The sequence below is a fragment of the Pongo abelii genome, chromosome 3 (genome assembly GCF_028885655.2).
Source record: "Pongo abelii isolate AG06213 chromosome 3, NHGRI_mPonAbe1-v2.0_pri, whole genome shotgun sequence".
In the NCBI taxonomy this organism is placed as follows: domain Eukaryota; kingdom Metazoa; phylum Chordata; class Mammalia; order Primates; family Hominidae; genus Pongo; species Pongo abelii.
The window spans coordinates 170,067,301-170,090,087 of record NC_071988.2 but is presented as its reverse complement, the minus strand read 5'-3'; the positions used below and the strand labels follow the sequence as shown (position 1 = coordinate 170,090,087).

At 37.1% G+C, this 22,787-nt stretch overlaps 1 protein-coding gene across 1 annotated transcript in view; it reads left to right on the top strand.

Moving 5' to 3' along the window:
* NR3C2 (nuclear receptor subfamily 3 group C member 2) overlaps window positions 1-22,787 on the top strand; it is a 206,703-nt gene that overhangs the window by 171,834 nt on the left and 12,082 nt on the right. Inside the window, 1 exon segment of the mRNA NM_001132477.1 lies at window positions 4,876-5,015. Within this exon segment, the coding sequence (NP_001125949.1) occupies window positions 4,876-5,015 (140 nt within the window).

The following is a 22,787-nucleotide window of genomic DNA, read 5'->3' as shown; positions in this document are numbered from 1 at the left end:
CCAAAATCAGTATAAACCTTTGGTTAATCTTTTCTCTTTACTGAGTCATTAGAAGGAGTATATTTAGTATTAAAAATAGTTGCAGCTTGCTTGTGTTTCCCTAAGAGAAATACTGTCCTTACAAATGGAAATAAAATTTTCACTCATTTCTGCCTTTATAATATTTTAACATTTGTATAAAATCCTCTGAACTACCTTTGCTGATGATAAACTTCTTTCTGTGAACAATGTTTCTTTGACTATTAACCCCCAAAATGATGAGTTTGGGTAGTTTTTTCTAACTCTTCAATATTAAAATGGTTTGGAGGGATGCAGAATACCATCTATTGCTTACATTTATTCAGACATTTTAACCAAAATCAGCAGCACAGATATTATATCAATGTAAAAAATTTTAAGTGTCATATAATTAGCTGATTTAGAAAGAATAATATTTTATTACATTTTTTATGTTTGATCCAGATCAAACAATGTTTACTGGGTTTCAGAATATGTTGTTTTTAATTTGAGTTTGCAGCTCAATTTGGATTAAACTTGATCACGACAGTCTATTCCATTTATTTTTATACTTTTATCTTAAAAGGATATCTTGGAAAGGATCTTAGCTATCATCTGTTGAACCTCTTTTTGCTGAGAATTATGGCCCAGAGAGGAGAGGTGATTTTGCAAAGGTTTCACCAGTTAATGGCAGAGCTAGAACTAGAGCCCAGGCCTCCTTAGTGAGCCTCCATTCCTGTCTTTGATCCCTGCATGTTTGCAGTTTGGGCTTTACATCCTATGTGTAGATGTTTGATAAATTTATTATTCTCTAAAGTTGAATTTCGACATACAAATCACTAAACATGCTTTGTATTTTAAAGACATTCAGTGTCTAAGAAGAAAGTGAGTTCAAGATCTGCCTCCCCTCCTTTTGTGATATGTATAATCTAAATGTGTTTCTTAAAAGTGGGTGCAAACAATTTTACAACCATGTGCCATCTTTTAGTTTCAAAGATAACCACATGATAGTGTGTCAATAGACACTAGAGTTTTCCAAACCCATCTATTTTTGTGACCTGTCTCTTGTGTTAATAATGCATATGTTTGCAAGACAGCTGGCTGAGCTTTTGACAATAGTCTGTCCCTGGATTCTTTTTTTCCTCTGTGCAAAGCTAAATGAACCATATGGGAATTGAACTGATAACCTTGGCCTCATTAATTTACCTTCTGTAAAATTGCGTTTTGTAAATTTATGTTCTACTGTAATGAGATTAGGAATGCGATTTCATTCACTCAATAAATAGTACCAACACTGGGCTAAAGGCGTTGGGAACACGGAGATGCATACAATAAAATTTTTGCCCTCAAGGGATTAGGATAAGTGCACAAGTCACTAATACAAGAGCAAGAGTGGTAACTGCTGAAGGAGAAGGATTAGCAAAATGTGAAGGAGTTAGGAGAAGGGAGAGTGGTACTTCATGCTGGGGGAACATCAGGGCCCTTTAATGATGGACAGGGTTTCCAGTGGGAGTGAGGGAGAGGAAATGCCTGGTCCTGTAAATGGTGGTTGACCAGAACACTTCAACAGGGATGTTGGCATGTGCTGAGCATAAGGTTAAGCATTATGATTAGACCCTGAAGGAGAAGGCTGATAGTAGGAAGAAAGACTTTAAGTGTCCTACTAAGATTTTTATTTATGGTGGCATTCAGAAGGGATGATTGAAGATTTCTAAGCGTGGAAGTAATAGTCAGAACCTTTATCTTCAGATTCATTTGTCAGCAGTCACTGTAGAATGAACTGGAAGGAAAAGCTAGAGTTATGGAAGAACCCTTGGGAAGTAACAAGGGCCTGAACCAGTGTTACCAACAGTGGGATGCAGAGAAGCTATGTGAGAGTTTGCAAAGCTGGACTGAGCAGGATGTAGTGGTAACTGATTAGATTGGATAGTTGAGGGAAGAGTACAAGGTTTGAACCTGGGTAACTAGCAGATGGCAGTACTCTTTCACAACATCAAAATCTGGAAAAAGAAAGTAAATATTGTTTTGAGCATGATATGCTCAAGAAGCTAATAAGGCAGACTTGAAATTGGAACACGGGGTAGAGGTTGGAGCTGGCTGTAAAGATTTGGAAAGTCATTCACCAGGCGAGCTGTTTGAAGCTAGGATTGTGGATGAGATCATTAAGGGATAGAGTATAGAAATAAGAAAAAAGGAATGAATGCATAAGGGTCATTCTGGCAGGGGCTGGCAGGGAGTGGAGATGGTAGGGGGGAACAGAGCAAAGAGAAACCAGAAGATCAGCCAGGAAGCTTCTGCAGAATCCCAGGTAAGAGGTGTTGACAGCTCGAAGTAGATGGTGCTGGAGGAGTTTTTGGGATTGATCAGAATCTGAATATGTTCTGTGGAAAAAATAAATAAAATTTAACAGATTCAGGGCTGGGGGTGTTGTGTGAGAGAAAGAGAAGAGTCAGAGACGAGTCCGTGCTTTTTAACCCAAGCACGGACTCTCTGCCTTAATCTAAACATGGTGTTCTCCTCATGCAGGTGTCTATGTTCCAATTTCCCCTGTTCAGTCCTATTGGATTGGGGTCCACCCTATTCCAGTATGACCTCATCTTAACTAATTACATCTGTGCAACCCTAATCCCAAATAATGTCACATTACAAGGTACTAAGGGCTAGGACTTCAGCATATGAATTTTTCGGGGACACAGTTCCACTCATAGTAGTTGCCGTTAACTGAGAAGAGGATATCTGTGAAATGAACACGTTTGGAGGCAGGGAAAGATCCGCAAAGTTTTGCCCATGTTAAGGTTGAGGTGCGTGTTAGACACCCAAGTAGAGATACCACGTGGGCAGTTGAATAAATGGGTCTGAAATTCCAGGGGGGGGTCTGGGCTAGAGATGAATATTTGGAAGTTGTCAGCATATTGGTGATATTGAAAGCCAAGAGACTAGATGAGATCACCGAGAAGGTAAGTTGGGATAGAAAAAGAGGAGAGTTCCAAAGACTGAAGCTAAGATCCCAATAAAATAGTACTGGGATCAAGGCCCACAGAAATGTCGAATAAAAATCCCGTGTATGCTTATAGTTGTGAAAAAGCAATTACATTTTCATGATGATTTTAAGTTATATTCCAAATATTTACAAAGCCGTGGCGTTTTCTTGTGAAGTGTAAGACGAGTCAGACAGGGTATGGATTGAGTTTTACTGGCTAATATGTTGAAGAAGTTACTGGTGCTGAAATGGAATGTTTTGAATGCCATAAAGAAGTCAAAGGATACCAATAAAAATAATAAAGAGCACTTTTCTCAGAAGGAGAAACAACTTTGGAGAACATTATTTCAGTCCTTGATTTAAGAAGTCATTTTCTAGAAAGGCAGTCATGCTCTAAGCAGCTGTATAGCTTGTTCTTTCCTCTGTTTTTCGTGAGAGTATAGTTCGAAATACTTTAAACAAATATTAACGCATTATTATCACATTTTAGCAGACTTGAAAAATAAAGAAGTCTTCACTGTAACATAACCATTTTAGCCTTTTCATTGACATTTTTCCATGTTTCTGCTGTTTGGCATGGAGGCAAAAGCTTTGACAGCAAAGTGATAGAAGTGACATACAGCACCTCTATCCAGTTTTCTGAGCCCATCCAGCTCCCATTTCTCTGAGCCACTGCACATTCTTCTACCTCTGCCCCCTGTCTTACTCTGGCTCTCACCTAGTCATGCTTCAAAACTCAGGTTAGCTGTCACATTTTGGGAAGTGTTTTGTAATTCCTTTATTCACAGTGTGCTGCCCCCGTTACCGTGCACCATAGCACTTAGCATAGTGCACCATAGTGCTGACCATAGTGCACCATAGCACTTTCCCCAGTTCTACTTTATGAAGTGTTGCTACTAGATCTTCATAATAGTTTATGCCCCCACCAACTTTGAGGGCAGAGGCTGGATGTTTGTATTTTTTCTCTTGGTATCTTGCACAGGACCTGCAGGTAAATATTCAAGAAATGTATGTGGACTGCAAATTGAAAAATCAACTTGTTTGCCTGCTTGGTACATATCTAAACTGTCACTGAACTATGATTCCTTATCAGAAGTTAAAACATTTTGTTTAGGGAGTGTCATCAACTAACACAGTACTATATAATATATCTTGAGAAGATTCCTCTTTAAAAGTATTCAGATTGTTGCCTAAAGGGTTACATTTGTCCCTAAAAACTGTTTCCCAGAGAGCCCTTCAGTTTCTTACCATGAAAGATACCTGAGATATTTACCCTGTTTGGCTTTTTATTATTGGCTGTGTCCCTTCAAATTAGTAAGCAAAATGAAGTAATTAGAATACATCTATATAAGATAACATGAAAAAATCCGGGAGCTTAGAGGGATAAAATTACTGGCAGTTGAGACAAGATAAAATTTTTTTAAATTAGTGGATTATTTTGGAAAGGGGAGGTTTAAAATTTTTTTGGCATAATTGAGATATGTGAGTCTGAAGAGTGTTGCGTAATATTATAATAGCTCTTTGATGCAAAAACAAAAGGACAGCAAATACCTCCCTGATGACTTGGTTCAAGATTCTTTGCCCTGCCCACTTAAAGTGCAAATAATGTAGTTTTTTGATAAACCTTCTCCAAAAATAGGAAAAGAAGGAAAGAGATTTACATTTGATTATTTCTCATTTCTCAGTACTGAGAAGAGGCTTTGCTACACAATAGCCTTGATAGCATTGCTCCACTCATCGGGTTTTACTTTTATTTTGCTAAGTCACGTAGTATGTGGCCATTACATACCGAATTCTTGTATCGAACCATGATTATTGACAAATTTTGAGCTAAGCTGTGCAGCATGTTAAATGTGCCTTTACGGTGTAGTTATTTAAATCTCAATTTCTTTCCCCAGCTCTACTTTACGAAGTGTTTCTACTGGATCTTCAAGACCTTCAAAAATATGTTTGGTGTGTGGGGATGAGGCTTCAGGATGCCATTATGGGGTAGTCACCTGTGGCAGCTGCAAAGTTTTCTTCAAAAGAGCAGTGGAAGGTAAATGTTCATGTGGGTGTTCCTTTTACATATTTTTTCCTAGTGTGTAGTTTACTTGTACAGCTAATGCTACAGCATTATTGGGAATTCTTCAAAAAGATTTTTTATTTAATCTGTCAGTGATAAACAGTAATAGTGCCTTATATAAAAACCACCTGAAGATTTTCCACAGAGCAATATTTAATGAGCAAAATTTGAAATTCTGAGCAAGGATCAACCAAAGAGGTTTTTTTGTTGTTTGTCACAGTTTGTTTTTCAGTAAGACTCAGAAAAATAATTCCTTGTCATCGTAAATTTAATTTGTGTGATCTGGAATAGCAGTTTTACTAGGCACACACAGAATACATGATTTCTGCCTTTTCTGAGTTTCTGTATAAATATGTGTTTGTGGCAAGTTAAAACATTAATATCAGAATCAAGTCTGTGATTTGTGTTCCATACAGAATAATTTCATTTACCAGCTGGTTCAAGCTCCAGGTCCCTGTGTGAGTCCCGCCTTTATTCCTCCTGAAAGTTTCCAAATGAGCATATTAAATGAAAAACCTGACTGAGATTCACTATGCATAGTTAGGCTAGCTTTTGCTTCTGCCCCAAAATCGTACTCCTTAAGGAGAAATGGTCTTTGATTTATTTTTACCTTTCCCCATCCTCACTTATAAGCAGTTAGTTACCATCAGACTTAGACCAGATGGTTTTATTGATGTTGAAAACTGTGTCTGGTGAAAGTGTAGAATTTTTGCTATTAGTAAAAGATTCATTGTATAATGGACAATTATATTCACTAAGGGGCTCCACATGAAGACTCCCTAAGGTTTATTTCTCAGGGAAGTTTTCTTAGAGATGACTTGGTGCTTCAGAAGCTTAAACATAAGTGGTTTGAATGTTTTCCCTCTGTTTTGCCAGAGACCACAAGGTCATATCTTTAGTTGTGGAATGAAAAAGTTAACCAAGTAATTATTCTTTCGCTTGAGATTGATTTTGCATTAATTGATATTACATGATTTTTACATTATTTACACTATTAATTATTTGGTAGTCCTCAAACCTAGCATTGAATTGGTAAAAGGAGCTCAGTAATTCTTTCTCAGGATTATGAGCTCTTGGTTACAGGTGATAGAAAATTCAGCAAACTGGCTTAAGCACCAGTGGAAATTCATTGGCCCACATACTGGAAAGTCCCAGTGTAGGCTTGGCTTCAGGCAAGCCATGGTCTTAAGCCAGGTCATTAGAACTCAATCCTGTTCGCTCAGTCGCTTGGTTTTGTTCTGGCTCTGTTCTCATGCACGTTCTCTCATGATGCTGAGACAGCTACCAGACCTCCATTAAAAAGAGGTTTTCTGTTCCTAGCAATTCCTATAAAAGCTCCCAGTGGAATCTCCTCAGATTGAACTTGGCTCACGTGCCCGACTCTGCCCCAGTGCCTGCGGCTGGAAAATGTAGTGATCGGATAGGCTGGTTCTGGCTGGAGTCGGACAACCTGAACCATCTAGACCAAGAATGGGGAAGGATGTGTTTCCCTTAGGAAAATGTGGGCTCTGTTACCAGAAGGCCAATTTTCCAGAAAGTAGGAAAAATAAATTTGCACAGTACTGAAGTCAGTTTGCTTTTGTGAGGCTTCCCCTGCCTCCTTCTCTCTTTCCTTAATTAGATGATTGGTTCAGTAGAAGATAAATAGGTGAAATTTACATCTGGCATCTTTCTAAGGCCACTTTGTGCTTTCCAATATAAGAATTCCCCTTTCTGGCTCACTTAATTAGTAAACAAAGTAAGTGGTATGTCAAAATAAAGTGATGTGGAGAAGGACATTTTGGAGCAGGCAGTTGGCCAGCTGGCCCTATCTATAGATCCACCTTCATGTCAGAACCCACATTTTAGCTATTTGTAGAATCTGCCCCTTCTGTACTTCTGAAGCAAAAGGTTTCTAGAAGTTCTTGCGTAGTTTTTCTTGTTTTAAGTAGTTTCTGTGGAATTACCTAGGGAATTGTTATTATAACTCAGTTATAAACATACAAAAACCTAAATGCAGGTGCAACTTTTTCCTTCATTGGAAAGCTGATCGATCCATGGATAATGAAACTTGGTAAATGCCTTTTAAGACTTGTATTAATATAGTTTATTTTGTATTGATTTGGGAATTAGACTGTAATCATTCACCTGCTTGAAACAATGCTGTAAATTTAAAATCTAAATTTCATGAGAGTAAAGACCTATTTGTTTTTGTGTTTTTGTATATTTTGTTAGTTTACTCTTTTATCCCATGTGTATGAGAGAGATTAAATATGTGAAAAAGATGGCTATCTTTATATAAAATATTTTTTAATTAACAAGAGATATTTTTATAAAACTTTATAATAGTTGTAAAACTCATTTCACAAAATCATGGTATATAGGTGTCATTTTATTTTCCTTTTCTAGATGAAAACATTTAGGATCAAACTTAGTCCACCCAATCTATTCCTAATCCTAAGGCCAAAGTTAGACCCTTAATGCAAGTCATAGGACTCCAAACCTACACCTAACCTGAAGTCTGGATTCTAAATCTCATAATATAGCCTTGCTATTTTGCCATATCAGTTCTTGAGTTCATGAAAATTATACCCTATATGTTAGTCTATTCATGCCTCCTTGACTCTAATAAAGGAAGTGATCTAAGCACTAAGAAGGCACAGTTTAGTAATCTTAGTCTGTGTGTATATATGTGACTTTGTATGTATATACATATATATGTATGGATGTATGTTTGTATATTTAAATACTTACTAAGTTTGATTTCCAATGTCCCTTGACATCCCTAAGCCCCTCCTTAGATTACAGAAGCAGAGAATTCTGGGCAAAGTGGATAGAGGGAGCTGTTTTGAGGGAAGTCATTTAAAGCTAAAAGGAAATAATGGCACCAGGAACAGAACATGAAGATAATCCCTAGAGAGCAGACAAGAGGAAAAATACACCAGCTTGAGTTTTGAGTTGATGTCCTTAAGGCTTTATGCTCTAGTGTGTCACCCTAAAGCTTGCTATAATAGCATAGCAGTGACTGTGTATGCAGACTGTAAATTATGATTTTAAAGTATAAATTTGTGTGTGTGTGCTCTGTTTAATGGGATGTATGTGTGTTCTTATTTTCTTCTTCTTAAACATTTAATATAAAAACACTTAGAACTCTCTTCCAAAATAACTTATTTGCCAATAATGTCAGTTAATAGCCATATTATTGTACCTTACAAATGGTTTATATGTTTATTTTAAATTTGAATCACTTATTTGCCTTGAAGATTTTCAGAACCTTTCTGTCTTAAAGAAATAATAATAATTTAAAAAAAGGGTACTCCCTTGTGGTGGAAGCTAGACTGGCTTCAAAGGTCAGAAACTTAGTTTTAATTTTTTATGTCACTCACTAGGTGTGAGATTAAGGCAAGTTATTTAAAACTTCTCTGGGCCTCAGTTTCTTTGTCTATAAATGGAGAAGTAGTGTTGCCCTACCCGAACATTGCTGTGAAAAATTACCTGAAAATGTTTGTACAGATTTTATAAATTATAAAGTAGCACCAAAATATTAGATTATTACTATCCTGTATGGACAAATGCCAGAGTTCCTGGTAATGTTCACGTAGAGAGATGATGTAAATGATACAATCACATTGCGTTGTTAGGTCTTCATTTTTCAGCCCTTCATTTTCCTTTGTTAGATCTTCATTATTCCTGTAATGTTATTTTGTCCTGAGAGCTGCCCTTTGAGGTGGCAAGATCCTTCTAAACTAGCAGTTCTCAAAGGCTGTGTGTGGAGAATGGGGATCTGTGGAAATGTCCTAGAGGGGCTTTTCCCATGCAGACTGAACTGTTGAGATTTACTCCTGTAACAAGCCTGTGTGGCAGTCCCACAGTTGGGGGATCTCACAGTTGAGAAAATACTGAGAGCCATCAACCAGGCTTTACCTCTTCTGTTAGAAGTTTTTAGAGAAGGCAGAGTTTTATCTCCATAATCTAGCAAGGCTGTGGATATTTAGTAGCCACCAAATAAATGTTTGAATGAATTTCCATGTGGCATAAGGGCAATCAAGGTTGGATGACGTCCCCCCACCCAGTAAATTGTCAATTGAATTAGCTCAAGAATTTGTGTAGGCCTTTTGACTTCTAAACTGTAGTTTCTCATTTTTGTCTGAATTTTGATTTTCTTAATTTCTTTCCAACTGTAAATTGCCATTAGTTCCATCTTATCTGTGTTTTTTACTTCGTGATTCCTCAATGAACAGAGTTGACTAGATTCAGCACACTATTTTATAACCTAATTTCCTTTTTGAAGACTTCAGTATGTATGCAGTGTCTGGAAGACACAGCTACCACAAATCACTAAATAGTTGTATGGCTGTAAAAGAGGAAGAGAGTTCATTATTATGTAAAGTCAACTGGATTTAAATTTTTTAAGCAGACCCTAAGAGTCCATATTTTGGTAAGGTCAGCCAAATTGTATGATGTCAGTTTCCACACTCACACATTTCCCTTGAAAGAAGAGACTTAGGTCTATATCTTGAAACTAAATGGCTTTAAAAGATACAATTACAAGTTAATCTTGGGGTTTTTCAAATGGGCAATATTTTAAGACAGCCAAGCCTGTGAACGAGTACCTCATTTCTTTCCCATGTAATTCAGTTCACAGCATACATTTTAAAGATCTTTAAATTTATGATTGTGTATTCTATGGGAGAAAATATTTTTAAGGAAATGTATTGGTTGATGAATCATTAATTTTCTTTGGTTCTCTAAAATTAGTGAGTAAACTGAACCGTTCCAGAGGAAAGTGTGTTTCACTGTGTCATAAACCACATTATCCCTGTCAATGCTGTGTGTGCACACACTCATGAGCAAGAGGGAAGAACAAGTGAGGGTGCCAGCAGGTGGGAGGTGTGTGTTGTAGGGGACAGTGAGCATTTGTGCCACAAAACAGAGAACTTCATTGTAGTGGACACAAGCTAAGTCAGAATGTTATTAATATTAATATTATGTAATAATTCAAATATAGCTATCTCCTTATAGCTGGCAATGTACAGTTAACTGATAAAGCAGGGGGAATAATTTAATGTATATTTATTAGATGTTTTTAATTAATGATTTAAGATACAGTCCCTGGTGTTTCCATGAATCACATACAGGAAGCTCATGAGCATCTGAGCCCATTGTCACAACCACAATATTTGCTGTGTCAGACATAGGAAACCAAGGACTGTCTGCTTACTGTTTTCTTATGAAACACCTTAAAGATATTTTTTCTTTTCTCCTTTTTCAGAATTTAGGAACCAGGTAACCTGACTCTTTCTAATTATTTACCGTAAGAGCCTAAATAAATACCTACCCAGTAGGTTATATCTATGATTTTAATGAACACTCCTTTCCTCCTTCCATAAGCATAAGGCTGTCCTGCTAATGGCAAATGTTTGCCCAGATTTGTGATATCCCTTCAGTTGGTTGTTATGGGAACACATAGAGCCATGACATTTAGGCTGCCCTGAAAGGTCAGGGAAGGTTTCTTCAACAATTGACCCCCATGCTGAATCTTGAGAGATCAGACCTGGCCTTGCTCAGGGACCTTAAGAACAGACTGTTGTTGCACAGGGCACCAGAAACAATTTTGTGTTACCACTGTATAAACTTTCATATGTGAAGTGATAGGAAGTAAGGTTAAATGAGCAGATTGGGACCAGGTCCTGGACTCCAGGGAAGGTCTGAATTCATCCTTAAGCAAAACAGAACCTCTGAATGTTTTCATGCAGCAGAACGATAAGCTCAGTTTTGCATTTAAGATCTGGCTGTTGTGAGGTATACTTATTTAAATGGTGGCTGTTTTCATCACTTGAGCTAGAAATGACCTAGGATGGACCTAGGCCAGCGCTATCAGGGATTGAGAGGGCAGGCAGATAATAAGACCATCTGAAAAGTAGCATGAACAGCTCTATATTGGAAGAGAAGTAGCAAAGATCTAGGATGACTCCCCAGGCTTGGCTGCTAATGCCATTCACTGAGATAAGGAATACTGGAGCGGGAGCAGCTTTGAGGGCAAGGGATGAAAGGTTCGTTTGCTCAGCAAACATTTACTCAATACCTACTAAATGCCAGGTACCTTTCTAAGCATAGCTGGAGACATCTTGGACAACGATCCCTGCCTTGGTAGAGCTTACATTCTAGTGAGGGGGTGATGAAAAGATTAAGCATAACAAATGAGTTATTTATGTAACACATGAAAAGGTGATTGGTTATGGGGGAACAAAAAACCATTGCTAGGATAAAGGGGAGTTGGATGAGGTTTGGTTTAGGACAAGTTTGAAGTACCTATGGGACATTCAGGTATATCTAAGAGGTAATTGGATATCTAATTTTGAAGCCTGGGAAACAAGGCAAGATTAAAAATAAGGATTTCAGAATCATCATCTATGAAAGTGGATGCAAATGGCCAAGAAATCAATATTCAGAGAGACACAGTAGGCCAAGGTTAGAACCTTAAAGAACATAAGTCTAGAACATTGAGTGCATGTGTGGCACACGTGTGTGAATAACTAGTCTCTCTCCTTCTATTTCCAACTTGCACACAGAAAAGTCTTAGTTACTTTGTCTCTGATTATTCACCATTTTTGCTGAACTTCAGACATTATTGAATCTATGCAGTTTTCAATCCTAGGTTTGGTTCTTTATCATTATGCCTTGATTATTATGAATGTTAATCAGCCCAGAGCCCCAAACCATACATGATATTGAGGGAATCTGGTTTGCAAACCAGTGCAGAGGCAACACCCAGCTTGCAGCAGGTGCTCAGAGAACATTGGTTGATGTGTTGTTGGTAACTACTTATGTGAATGGGGTTCGCCCTTGTTTCTGTCACCATGCCACTTGTTTCTCCGAAGTGGAAAATATGTTGAAGTAATTTATTAGAAAATGATTTGAAATAGGGATGTGTGAGCCAAAAGTAAATTAGTATTATCCAAAGACAGCTGCTTGTAGCTTAAATTTTAAATCAAGGTACACTTCACATGGCAAATTTGAAAACTCCAAGTCAGGAGCATAGTATGTAATTTTGAATGTTATTTCCCAAGTTTATGTGTTTGTTTACAACCCATCTTGTTCCAGAAAATAATCCAAGGTAGCTCACAGATTTCCATGAGTCAAAATGAAATTTAAGTGAAACAAAAAAAACAACAGAAAGGGGAGATTAGAGCAAGAGAGGGAAAAATTGAGCCAAAAATGGAGATGATACAAAGAATATATGCCTCAAGGCCTTTGTCGAGGCTGGCCACTTATTTGGCACTCAGCTTTCTAGCAGTCAGCCCAAAGCCAATGAACAGTCACCTGACTCATGATGTTCTTAAAAACTAGTTTAGGGAATTGCCTGTTTATAAGAAAATTTTCATGAGCTACTTTGGTTTTAATGTGCCTGCTCTTTTCATCTGATTTGTATCCTAAGATTTAAAAAGTAACTCTCCCATTGGTACTAATAGAATAGTTTGGTATAGATTTAAGTAGTAGTTCTGAGAAAATACTTAGTTCTGTGTCCCACCTGGTCTTATAAGAATAGCTACTGGGTACTTACTAGGTACAGGCTCTGTGCCAAGTACTTCATATTTTATCTCATTTATTTCTCATAATAGCCTTCTTAAGCCAAAGTTTCGTGAGTTTGGAAAGGTAATATCATTGAATCTAAACTCCCTCAACAATTATTGTCACAGGGAAAACATTGACTATTTCTTAACAATGTTTAAAGGTATGATCCTTTAATTCTTAAAAATAATAAGTATTTATTGAGGACTTTGTGCTCTTTACGCTAGGAACTTGATTGTCTATTCACATTTTAATCCTCTTGATAATTCTATCAAATGTGTGGGGTTATTATCTATCTTCATTTTAGAGATTCATCCACTGAGGCTTGCATGTAGTAAATAACTTGTCCAAGGTCACCTAGTAAGAAGGAAGAGACGCAGTTGGGATTTGAACCCAGGCAGCCCAGGCCTTCTGACTCTATGTACTTAACACATCAGCTATATTGCCTCTCACAGAGTATATCAGATACCAACTATTTTTACCCATCAAAAAGTAGGGCAACAGCTCTGGCTTTAGAATACTCAGGAAGAGCACATTATAATTTAAGAGTTATCTTGCTATACTCTAAATAATTAACTCTTACCCATTCCAAGTGGAAACCTTAATTTGAATTTCTGTTGCCTTAATGGAAAAGAAATTGGATAATCTCTATTTTTTTCTTAAGGAATGAACTTCATATATAAAAAAAAATTACCATTGCTATCCTGAAGTACCTCTTTAACATCTTGATATTAATCTAAAGCTTTATTTAAAATTTTTATCTTCCTATGTTTCATTTCCTGTGTGTGATAAAAATTAGATGTAGCCTATCAGGCTCAGAGAACCATTGGGAGAATGGCCTTTCTCATACAAAGCTGAACGCTACTAGCTCTCCAGCTCTTTGATGTCTGCACTATGCCTAGTGGCTCAGAAACCATACTCAAGAGTCCTAGGACATGAAGCTGCTCTCAGAGAACTTGCACTCGTGGTGTAGTTATGATCATATAACTTGTGTGATTTGATGTTACTGAGAATGATTTGACACCAGAAATGGAAACTGCTAAACTGACTGTCATCAAATACTAACATTGAGCCTTGGCAGGATGGGAAGGATGGGTGGGCATTTAGGTTGTCATGGAGAGGAGGCGGGTTGTGGAAGACTATTAGATGGAGACTGTGTTGGTCTCCATCTAAGATGGAGACTGTGTTGGGTGCAGTGGCTCACGCCTGTAATCCCAGAACTTTGCAAGGCTTAGGCGGGTGGATTGTTAGAGCTCAGAAGTTTGAGAGCAGCCTGGGAAACATGGCAAAACCCCATTTCTACAAAAAGAACAATAACAACAACAAAAAATTAGGCGTGGTGGTGCATGCTTGCAGTCTCAGCTCCTTGGGGGGCTGAGGCAGGAGGATTGCTTGAACCTGGATATTGCAGCTATAGTGAGCTGAGATCACACCACTGCACTTCGACCTGGGCAACAAAGTAATACCCTGTGCCCCACTCCCCCCAAAAAAAAAGAAAAAGAAAAAGGTGATGGAGACTGGAGGCTGAGGACACCTGCTTGAGCAGACCCAGCTCTGAAAAAGGAGGAATTGGCAGCACTGGATGGTGGATCAGTTCTGGGGAATGATGGCAACCTCTGACAGACTCAGGAAGAAAACACTGAAAACAGTTGAAGAATAGGGCAGATGAGTGGGGTTTAGAACTGCTGAGCCTTCAGAGATTAGTTTGCCAAAAGGGATGAAGCAGTCTGGATAAATAGGAATACAAGAGCAGAAAGACAAAACTTTGAAAAAGTTTATCCTCTTCCTGGAGTTGTTTTCTTGCGAGTTTTAAAATAAAGAAACTACATAGTTAGCTACTAGGTAGTTTGGCAGTAGATTGGCTTAGCCAGGTGTCCACGGCGATTGGGGTCATTTGATGCAGTGTATGGGAAGTTACGTAATGAAATTGAAAGCCTGGGGAAGGTGTTGGGCCCTCAGTAGCAATGGAACAGGGCTACTTGGTGTCATGATCACTGGAAATTGTGTGCTGTTGTCAGTCCTGGTGTTAGAGCTGCTAAATTATGATTCTAGCAGCTTATGACACCATATAAAGCCACAATATGAAGTTATTAATAATTGAGAAGGCAGAAAATTTCTGTGTAGCAAATAAAAAAGATGTCAGTCTTTCAAGGCCCCTGGTTTTTTCATGTAATATTTTGCTCTTTAAAGACATACACATGTAGTGTAATAGTTCTTTCCTTTTAACCTTATTCCTCAATATCTATATATACTGCCCTTCTTGACTTGTTAGATAGGAAAAAGAGAAGCTGATAATGATTTTTCTAGAGATAAGTAGATATATGTAAAATATAAATACATTTTTTCCAGAGTCTGTCCCACTTTGCCACTCGGAACTGTTCTGGGGCAAAGGAACAGAGGCAAAACCTTGAATGTTAGCCAGAAGACTTCAGAACCACCCGAAATTATCATAAAATTACCTTTGCACATGCTCACATTGTCTCTCTCCCTCTCGTCTTTCCAATACCATAAACCAAATCCACATCAAGAAAAGAACAGGCTGACACCAAAGAATGGAGCTCACAACTCTTGCAATGCCATTTTGCCCTCAGGTTGGCCCTATTTGAAGCTCTTTAATAAATGCTAGCTCTTAGAATTTGTTGACTCTAACATTACATTTACAAAAGCGTCACCTTCCTGTGTGTGCTGTCTTGCTAATTAACAGTGAATTCTTATACCTCACCTAGTGAAGAACAATCCCAAGGAAGAGAGAGAAATGTATTTTCTCCTTACAAGTATAAGACATTTAAGCTCACACCTCTATGGAATCCTTAATGTCTTTACTGGAGCCTTTAGCTTCATTAAATCACTGACATTTGACAACAGAATGCATCTTTATAAAAATGTTTACTTTTTCTAACAGCAAAAACATGAAATAAAGCAAAAGATGAAAGAATACAAATCTAGGAGGGCATCATAACTATCAACAACATTGAAAAGTCACTTACAGCAAATCAGCTGAGAAGTAGATGGTATGAGATTTTTGATGTTTGATATAAATTCATACTTATGTACTAGATCTAGTACAGGCTCATTAAGTTCTTTTTACTTGTTTCAGTGGAATCAAAACTATAGAATTTTTTTTTGGTCGGGGGGGAAGCAAATACCTCCTCCTTCCTCTCAATCCCTTTTTATATTTTATTTTCTTCTTCAATTTGAAAGGAAGACCCAGGGCTTTAGTTTGGAGATTCATACCACCCTCTTAGAAGCCATACTGACCATTTACTAGTATTTAGTGAAAGGCTGCCTAAGATTTTGAACTCTTGCTGTGAGAGTTTTCCAGTAAGTGTTATCACTGGTGTATAATAAAGGCGGCACCATTGTAGGTTCCAATATCATTTTTATATAGCATTATACAGAATGACACTGCCCACTCAGAGACTCAGCAAATAAGTCTGTTTCCGTCTGTAAACAATGAAAATCTTCAAAGTATCTGCCCTGCCCATCTCTGAGTTAAAAAGATAAAAATTAACACACATATGTTTAAACTGCTTTAGAAACAGCAAGGGAGTGCTTTATAAACGTTATATTTTAAAGAGTTTTTCTTTGTTAAGTAATATTACACCTTGGTTCTCAATAAAATTTGGAATATTTAAACTGTGGCTACTTTATGTACATGTTAAATATTTGATTTGAAGGGGAAAAAGTAGAAATTGCAGAAAAACATATGTTACTTTAGGGAAGACCTGGAGTGTTTACTTCCTTGTCACTGGTTTAGTTAGATCTCTATTGTTTATGAATATTGTGCTAAAGGGCCAACTGAGAAAGCCGTTGCATTTAAGACCAGGATTTAAATTTAGTTTGCCCCAATACAGAACCAGACAAAGAACAAAGATACTTTTCACGCTCTTTCTGCATCTTAAACAATTTAGAAGATCACAACTACTTTTTACTTCCTTTTTTCCCTTTAATTAACTGTACCAAGATCTCTAAAACATATTGCATTCTCTTACCCTCCCACAACTTAATTGGAAAACCAGTGCAGGATTAGTCTAGGTTGGTCATTTTTCATCTGGCCTGCACCATCACATTTTCACAGCTGAACCAGGCTCAGCAATTTGATATTGCTAAGATTACATAAGTTTTAATTGTTTTGTTTGTTAGAATCCAATATAAACTGAAAGCACATTTGAAAAAGAATTGGAATGATAAGAGTATTAGCCATTAATTAGAAACCTTAAATAAAAATCACTGTTTCCAAGGAGAATGGTTGATGAAATTGTTATAGTCATGCCATTTCTAAATATTAGATCAAAAATCCCTTCAAACAACCTCCCTTTCAGTTTTTTAAATTAAATATCCCTCAGACACATCAGATTAGGATTTATTTGAAAATCATAAGTTGTTATCACTAGTGATACTTAAAATTCAAAATTACATATGTTGCATCTCTAAAATATTGAAATAGCTGACCTTTGCCTAATTTAACCGGCATCTGACAGACCAGAGCTATCAGTGACTGAGGTCAGATCACACTGAATCATGAAAAACCAGGTTCAGAACTTAAAACATCAACCCATGAGCAAGTGCTGAGAAGACACATGATGGGGTAAGGGACCAAAAGGGCTAGAGCCAATTTGGGATAAAGCAGTAACCGGAAATGGAAAGGGCAACACTTCAAGTCCAGAGCCAGCAGAAACCAGGCACGTTCATTCAATTCAGCAACAGCTGTGGAGTGCTTACTATGGACTAGGCACCGGGAATGTGCTGTGGTCCATTCCCACTAATAAAAAGGCCCAGGGATACTAGATTCCACAGTTGACTTTATTCTCAGCAGTGTGCTTCTATGTTTTAAATCATCTACTGTGTCTTGAAAATTACCTGTAGAGCAGACTTATCATATTGGGCCTTAGGAATTAACTTTGTCTTTTTCAGTAAAGCAGTACAAATTGCCCAAAAGTCAAATGGAAGCAGGAAAGATTTCCCATTTTACAAAGTTGCCCACTGCTGAACTCATAGGCAGAAAGTTGGAGTTTTCAGATACGGGTAGGTAGTTTCTTCATCAGACTAAGTTGTAATTTATAGTAGTGACCCATTGGGATGAGATGTGAATAAAAAAGAAATGATTTTAGTAGGAAAAAGTAACTTCTATTGAGCCGTTAACACATTCTCTGTAAAACCAGAAAATTATTGCATTTTTAAAGTTACTTGAAAATTTGAACAAATTACATTTCCCATCATGAGGAGGCACATCGAAAAGTAACATGAAAGTATGTTTCTCCATTTATGCAGGAAACCAGAGTAGGCTTTCTGTTCTGTCTTTATTATAACTTACCATTACATAAGTACTAATTGTGCTTTTCTCTTTATCCTTTTTTTTAACTATCAACGATGACCTGACATTACATTTTAAAAAGGAATAGTAATAAAAGTAATGCTAATAGGCATTAATAAAAATCACTGTTTTTATAGGAGACTAGATTAAGAAATACTTATAAAATATCGTTACTAAATGGTTTTAGATATAAAATTCCTTTAAGCAACTTCCCTTTTAAAATTATAAAATTAGGCCAGGCGCAGTGGCTCATGCCTATAATCCCAGCACTTTGGGAGGCCGAGGCGGGGCGGATCACTTGAGGCCAGGAGTTTGAGACCAGCCTGGCCAACATGGTGAAACCCTGTCTCTACTAAAAATACAAAAAATTAGCCAGGTGTGGTGGTGAGCACCTGTAATCCCAGCTATTCTGGAGGCTGAGAAATGAGAATTGCTTGAACCCGAGAGACAGAGGTTGCAGTGAGCCGAGATCATGCCATTGCACTCCAGCCTGGGCAACAAGAGTGACGCTCCATTTCAAAAAAATAAAATAAAATAAAATAATAAAATTAAACATACTCCTAACATTTCTGATTAGGATTTATTTGAAGATCCTCAGTTGCTAACTGGACTACAAGAAGAACATGATTTCAGATACTTGTGGATATGATACCTTCAGTAGTGAATTTTTTTAAAATCCTCAACTCTGTATTAAATATTTTTTACAGTTACTGAAATATGTTTAAGTTGAAAAATTAGCAAACATTTTCACCTTGTAAATAATTTTTTCTTTAGTAATTGTATTATGATATTCTACTATGCATTATAGGTGATTTGGACTTTTTGTTGCTTGAGGAAAAGCAATTACTGAAGAAAATATTATTATGCAGAAAGGTGTGTACCTGAAATGCAGTCATTCTACCTGTTGTAGACCAGTCTTTTTAAAAATGGAAATGGCCTCATATAGTCTCGTGAAAAGAGCCCTCTGTTTTGTTGTTGTTGTTGTTGTTGTTATATCATCTGACCAGGGAACACCATTCATTTCTTACACTTAGGCTTCTAGAACATATTGTGTGTACCCACTCATTCTTATTGGATGGCTAATTAAGAAATCAGTGGGAAATTAATCTCAGGCACTGATTTATTTTATTTTACACAAGTAAATCATAAGATAAGTATTCTTCCCGCTGCTTAAGATTCGATTAAAATCTTATAGTAAAATAGTTCTGTCATATGTAATGTAGATCATACAAAATTTTCTTCATACAAAATTTCCATTGAAAATGAAATTCTTTTTACATACAAAATTTTCATTGAAGACAGTATTTCCAGGTTCAGTCTAATAAAGCTTAATGTTTAAAGGTTTTGCTTGACACCTGCTTTTTTTCATTTTAATAGTAATTGAGACTACAGGATAGTGTCTCATTTCTTAGGTTCAGTTTAGATGTACTGGGTTGTCATCAGAATCATAGTTTTAGGAGGCTATGTTCAAATTCTAGTGTCACCATTTACAGTAGTCATCAGTTAGCATTTATTAAATGCTACTGTAAGTCTCACACCAAAATGGACATTCTGTGGTTTTATTTTCTGTATAATTTCTGTAGAAGTTAAGCAATATTCTAATTTTTGATGAGGAAATTAGATAAATTAAGCAGTTTGTCCATAGTTACACAGTGAAGGACAGAGCTAGGAATTGCACGCAGGTTTTTCTCACTCCAAAGTGTTTCTTATTTTATTTCACCATGTGACACTCCTGGCCCTAGGACTTTGGACAAGATACCCGGCCTCTCCCTGATTCTTAACTGTAAAATTAAGATCTGGTAATACTTAGCTTATCATGATGCTTCAGTGATTGGAGATGATGTGTGCCAAGTACCTGGCACATTGTAGACATTAAATAAATGATCGCCGTTCACAGTGCTCTTATTACTTGTCAGACTGGATATGTACCACATAATATGCAAAGCTGTTATTTGATGAAATAGTGTATAAAATGTCAGGGGAATAATAATTTTTATGTCAGATTCCAACACTCCCCGGCTCCTCCAAGCACTAAACATAAAATGTGTATTTGAAACCAGTAAGGGGCTGCTTCGAATCCTGGTGAGAAAAAAAAAATTGAAATTGGATGCAGACGTCCACAGGCAGCTTTTCCAGTTTCTCAGATTGCTCTGTTGTATTATCAAATAGGGTGATGGATGACATTAAAAGCTATAACACTATTTTGTAGAAGAGATTCACTGCATGATATTAGGTGTGGGCAGAGATCAAAAGTCCTAAATGTAATTTTTCTAAAAGGAGTAATTTAAATTCTAACTTGCAACAATTTTACCAAAATTCTGACCGTGGATACTTAAAAACTTTTAAAAGAAAGGGAAGATAATGCAATAATTGATTTAAAAAAAAAAAGACTAGGCGCTTCCTCTCCCTTCAAGGCCAGGTCTTTAGTAACCAGATTTGTTGACAGCCTGTAGTAGCCTAAGTTAAGACCCTGCATGCATGTTCCTAGGATGAAATTGCACAGTGAAACTCATCTCCCTTTCCTTATGCACAGTCATATTTGTGCATGTGGTCATACTAGTAAACACTTGCAGGTAAGTAATTTAGGAAAGATCTCACAGCTATAAATGACAAAACTTACCCTCAAGCCTGAATCTGACTTCAGAGCCATTGCTGGTATCCTGACAAAGTAGCTACAATTTCGAGTATAGCATATTGGAGAAAAGTGGAGGGGAGGGAGTGCCTTCAGTTAACAATTTTAAATTGAAGTTTATTTATATTGTCTAAAAACATATTTTTAAACTTTCAGCAATTTTTCCTAGAAATACCTGGAATGGACACCCATCTCATCCCAAAACCTATATAGCTATTTGGCCCTCAAGAAGCCAGTATGTACACTAAGATAAAGAGCGTACTGTTTACTGAGAATAGCTTTCGTGTTACTGGCGTTTTAAACAAAAGAAGTCAGTAAATGTCTCAGGATAGGATCATAGGCACCATCTGTTGAAGTGGTAGTTTTGTCAGGAGTTAACTGCCAGCTCCACCTGTACGTGGACGTCACTGCTGGTACATATTAGCCAGAATTTACTGTGATATAAACTCATTCTCTTACTTAAACCATTGTCTGCTTCTCAAGCCAACCTGTCTTGGTAACTTTGTACATAGTACCACTTGCAAATGACCTAACCACAGGAAGCTTTTCAGATGCAGAAATTATGGCAGCAATCATACAGCAGTTTTCTTAATGAAATGGTACCAAAGTCATACTTGGCATGATGTTGAAATCCACAGCTGATTTGCTTTTCATGGGTGCCAAATGCTCTATACTATGGTAAGAAATCAGAGTGGCTGCACGTTTTTAATCTGCGGATGTGTCATTGTATATTTTCTTTGACAGCGAGGTAGCAGGGAACTACTCGTGAGCTCTGTTCTGAGCTGTTAAGTGTACCCCATTTAAAGAAAACCCACTATGTGGAAATTGTATTTGTTAAAATGAAAATTAACTAAATGAGCCTTCAAGTGGCATATAATATTCCTTAGTATATAAGGAAGTGTCATGGAGCCCTTTGAAATCCAGTGAAGCAAGTCTGGTCTCAAATGGAACTCGAAAGCACATTAGGTGGATATTGGAAAGCCTTTTAAAAAGTAATCATTGAGGCAGTCAAATAAAGTAAAATTAACTTCAGTCTGAGTTGTAATAAAGAGCATATTAGTGGTCTTTGTGGAGATCCTGTTTATCATGTGACCGTCTTTCCCAAAGTTAAAGAAATGTCTTTAGGGCTGAGCACAGTGGTTCATACCTGTAATCCCTGTGCTTTGGGAGGCCAGTGTGAGAAGATTGCCTGAGGCCAGGAGTTCAAGACTAGCTTGGGTAACATAGCAAGACTCCATCTCTATAAAAAACAAAAATTAGCCAGGCATGGTAGCGCACACCCATAATCCTAGCTACTCAGGAAGCTGAGGCAGGAGGATTTCTTGAGCCAAGAGGTTCAAGGCTGCAGTGACCTATGATCATACCACTGTACTCCAGCCTGGGTGACAGAGTGAGACTTTGTCTCTAAAAATTAAAAAAAAAAAAAAAAAAAAAACCTGAAAAGTATGAAGAAATCCTGCCACCTAAAATAGTAACCATCCTGTAACCAATTAACATTCCTACCTTTATTAGAATCATTTTAATATTATTTTTGTGTGTTAAGTTAGTCTCATTGAGTACACATAAAACTTTTGATTTGACAAAATGTCTTGGAAAATCAAATGTTTGAAGCTTAATGTGATAGCAGTTCACTCACTCATATACCTCGGCTTCTTATATATACAAACTGTTTCTCTTTGTAATAGATTTTGAAATTTCTTATCCTAAAGAGAAGTTGATTTGATGATACATTTGCATTGGTTAACCAGTTTTTTAGTAAGTAGTCTTTCCCCTGCTTCTGTAAGAAAATATTTTCTGTAAAATTTTAGAGAAAAACAATGAGGAAGAAAGAGAAAATGTCTATCCTTTAAGTATAGCAGGGGATTATATGACAGCTAATTATGTTGTGATGTTGCTTTACTTGTCCAGTAAATTCGCGGCCCACAGGAATCAAGAAATCTGTGTGCTATGGACCCCTCCCACATGTGGCTCACAGTTTAGTGGAAAGAGAGTGCTGCTCAGAAGATGCTTTATATGTATGCATATTCCTACATTTATTGCATTTAATAGGATTCTAGATTAAGATTCTGAGTCAAATTATTTTAAGAAATGTTGCCAGATTGCTTTCCAAAGATGGAAATAATTCACATTTCTTCCAGTAGTTTGAGGACCCTTCCTCCATCCCCACCAGCAACAGGTGCCGCCATATCCTTTGTGTCTGTTTGATAAGTGTATATCATTGTAGCAGTTTTCAATGGTGATAAAATGC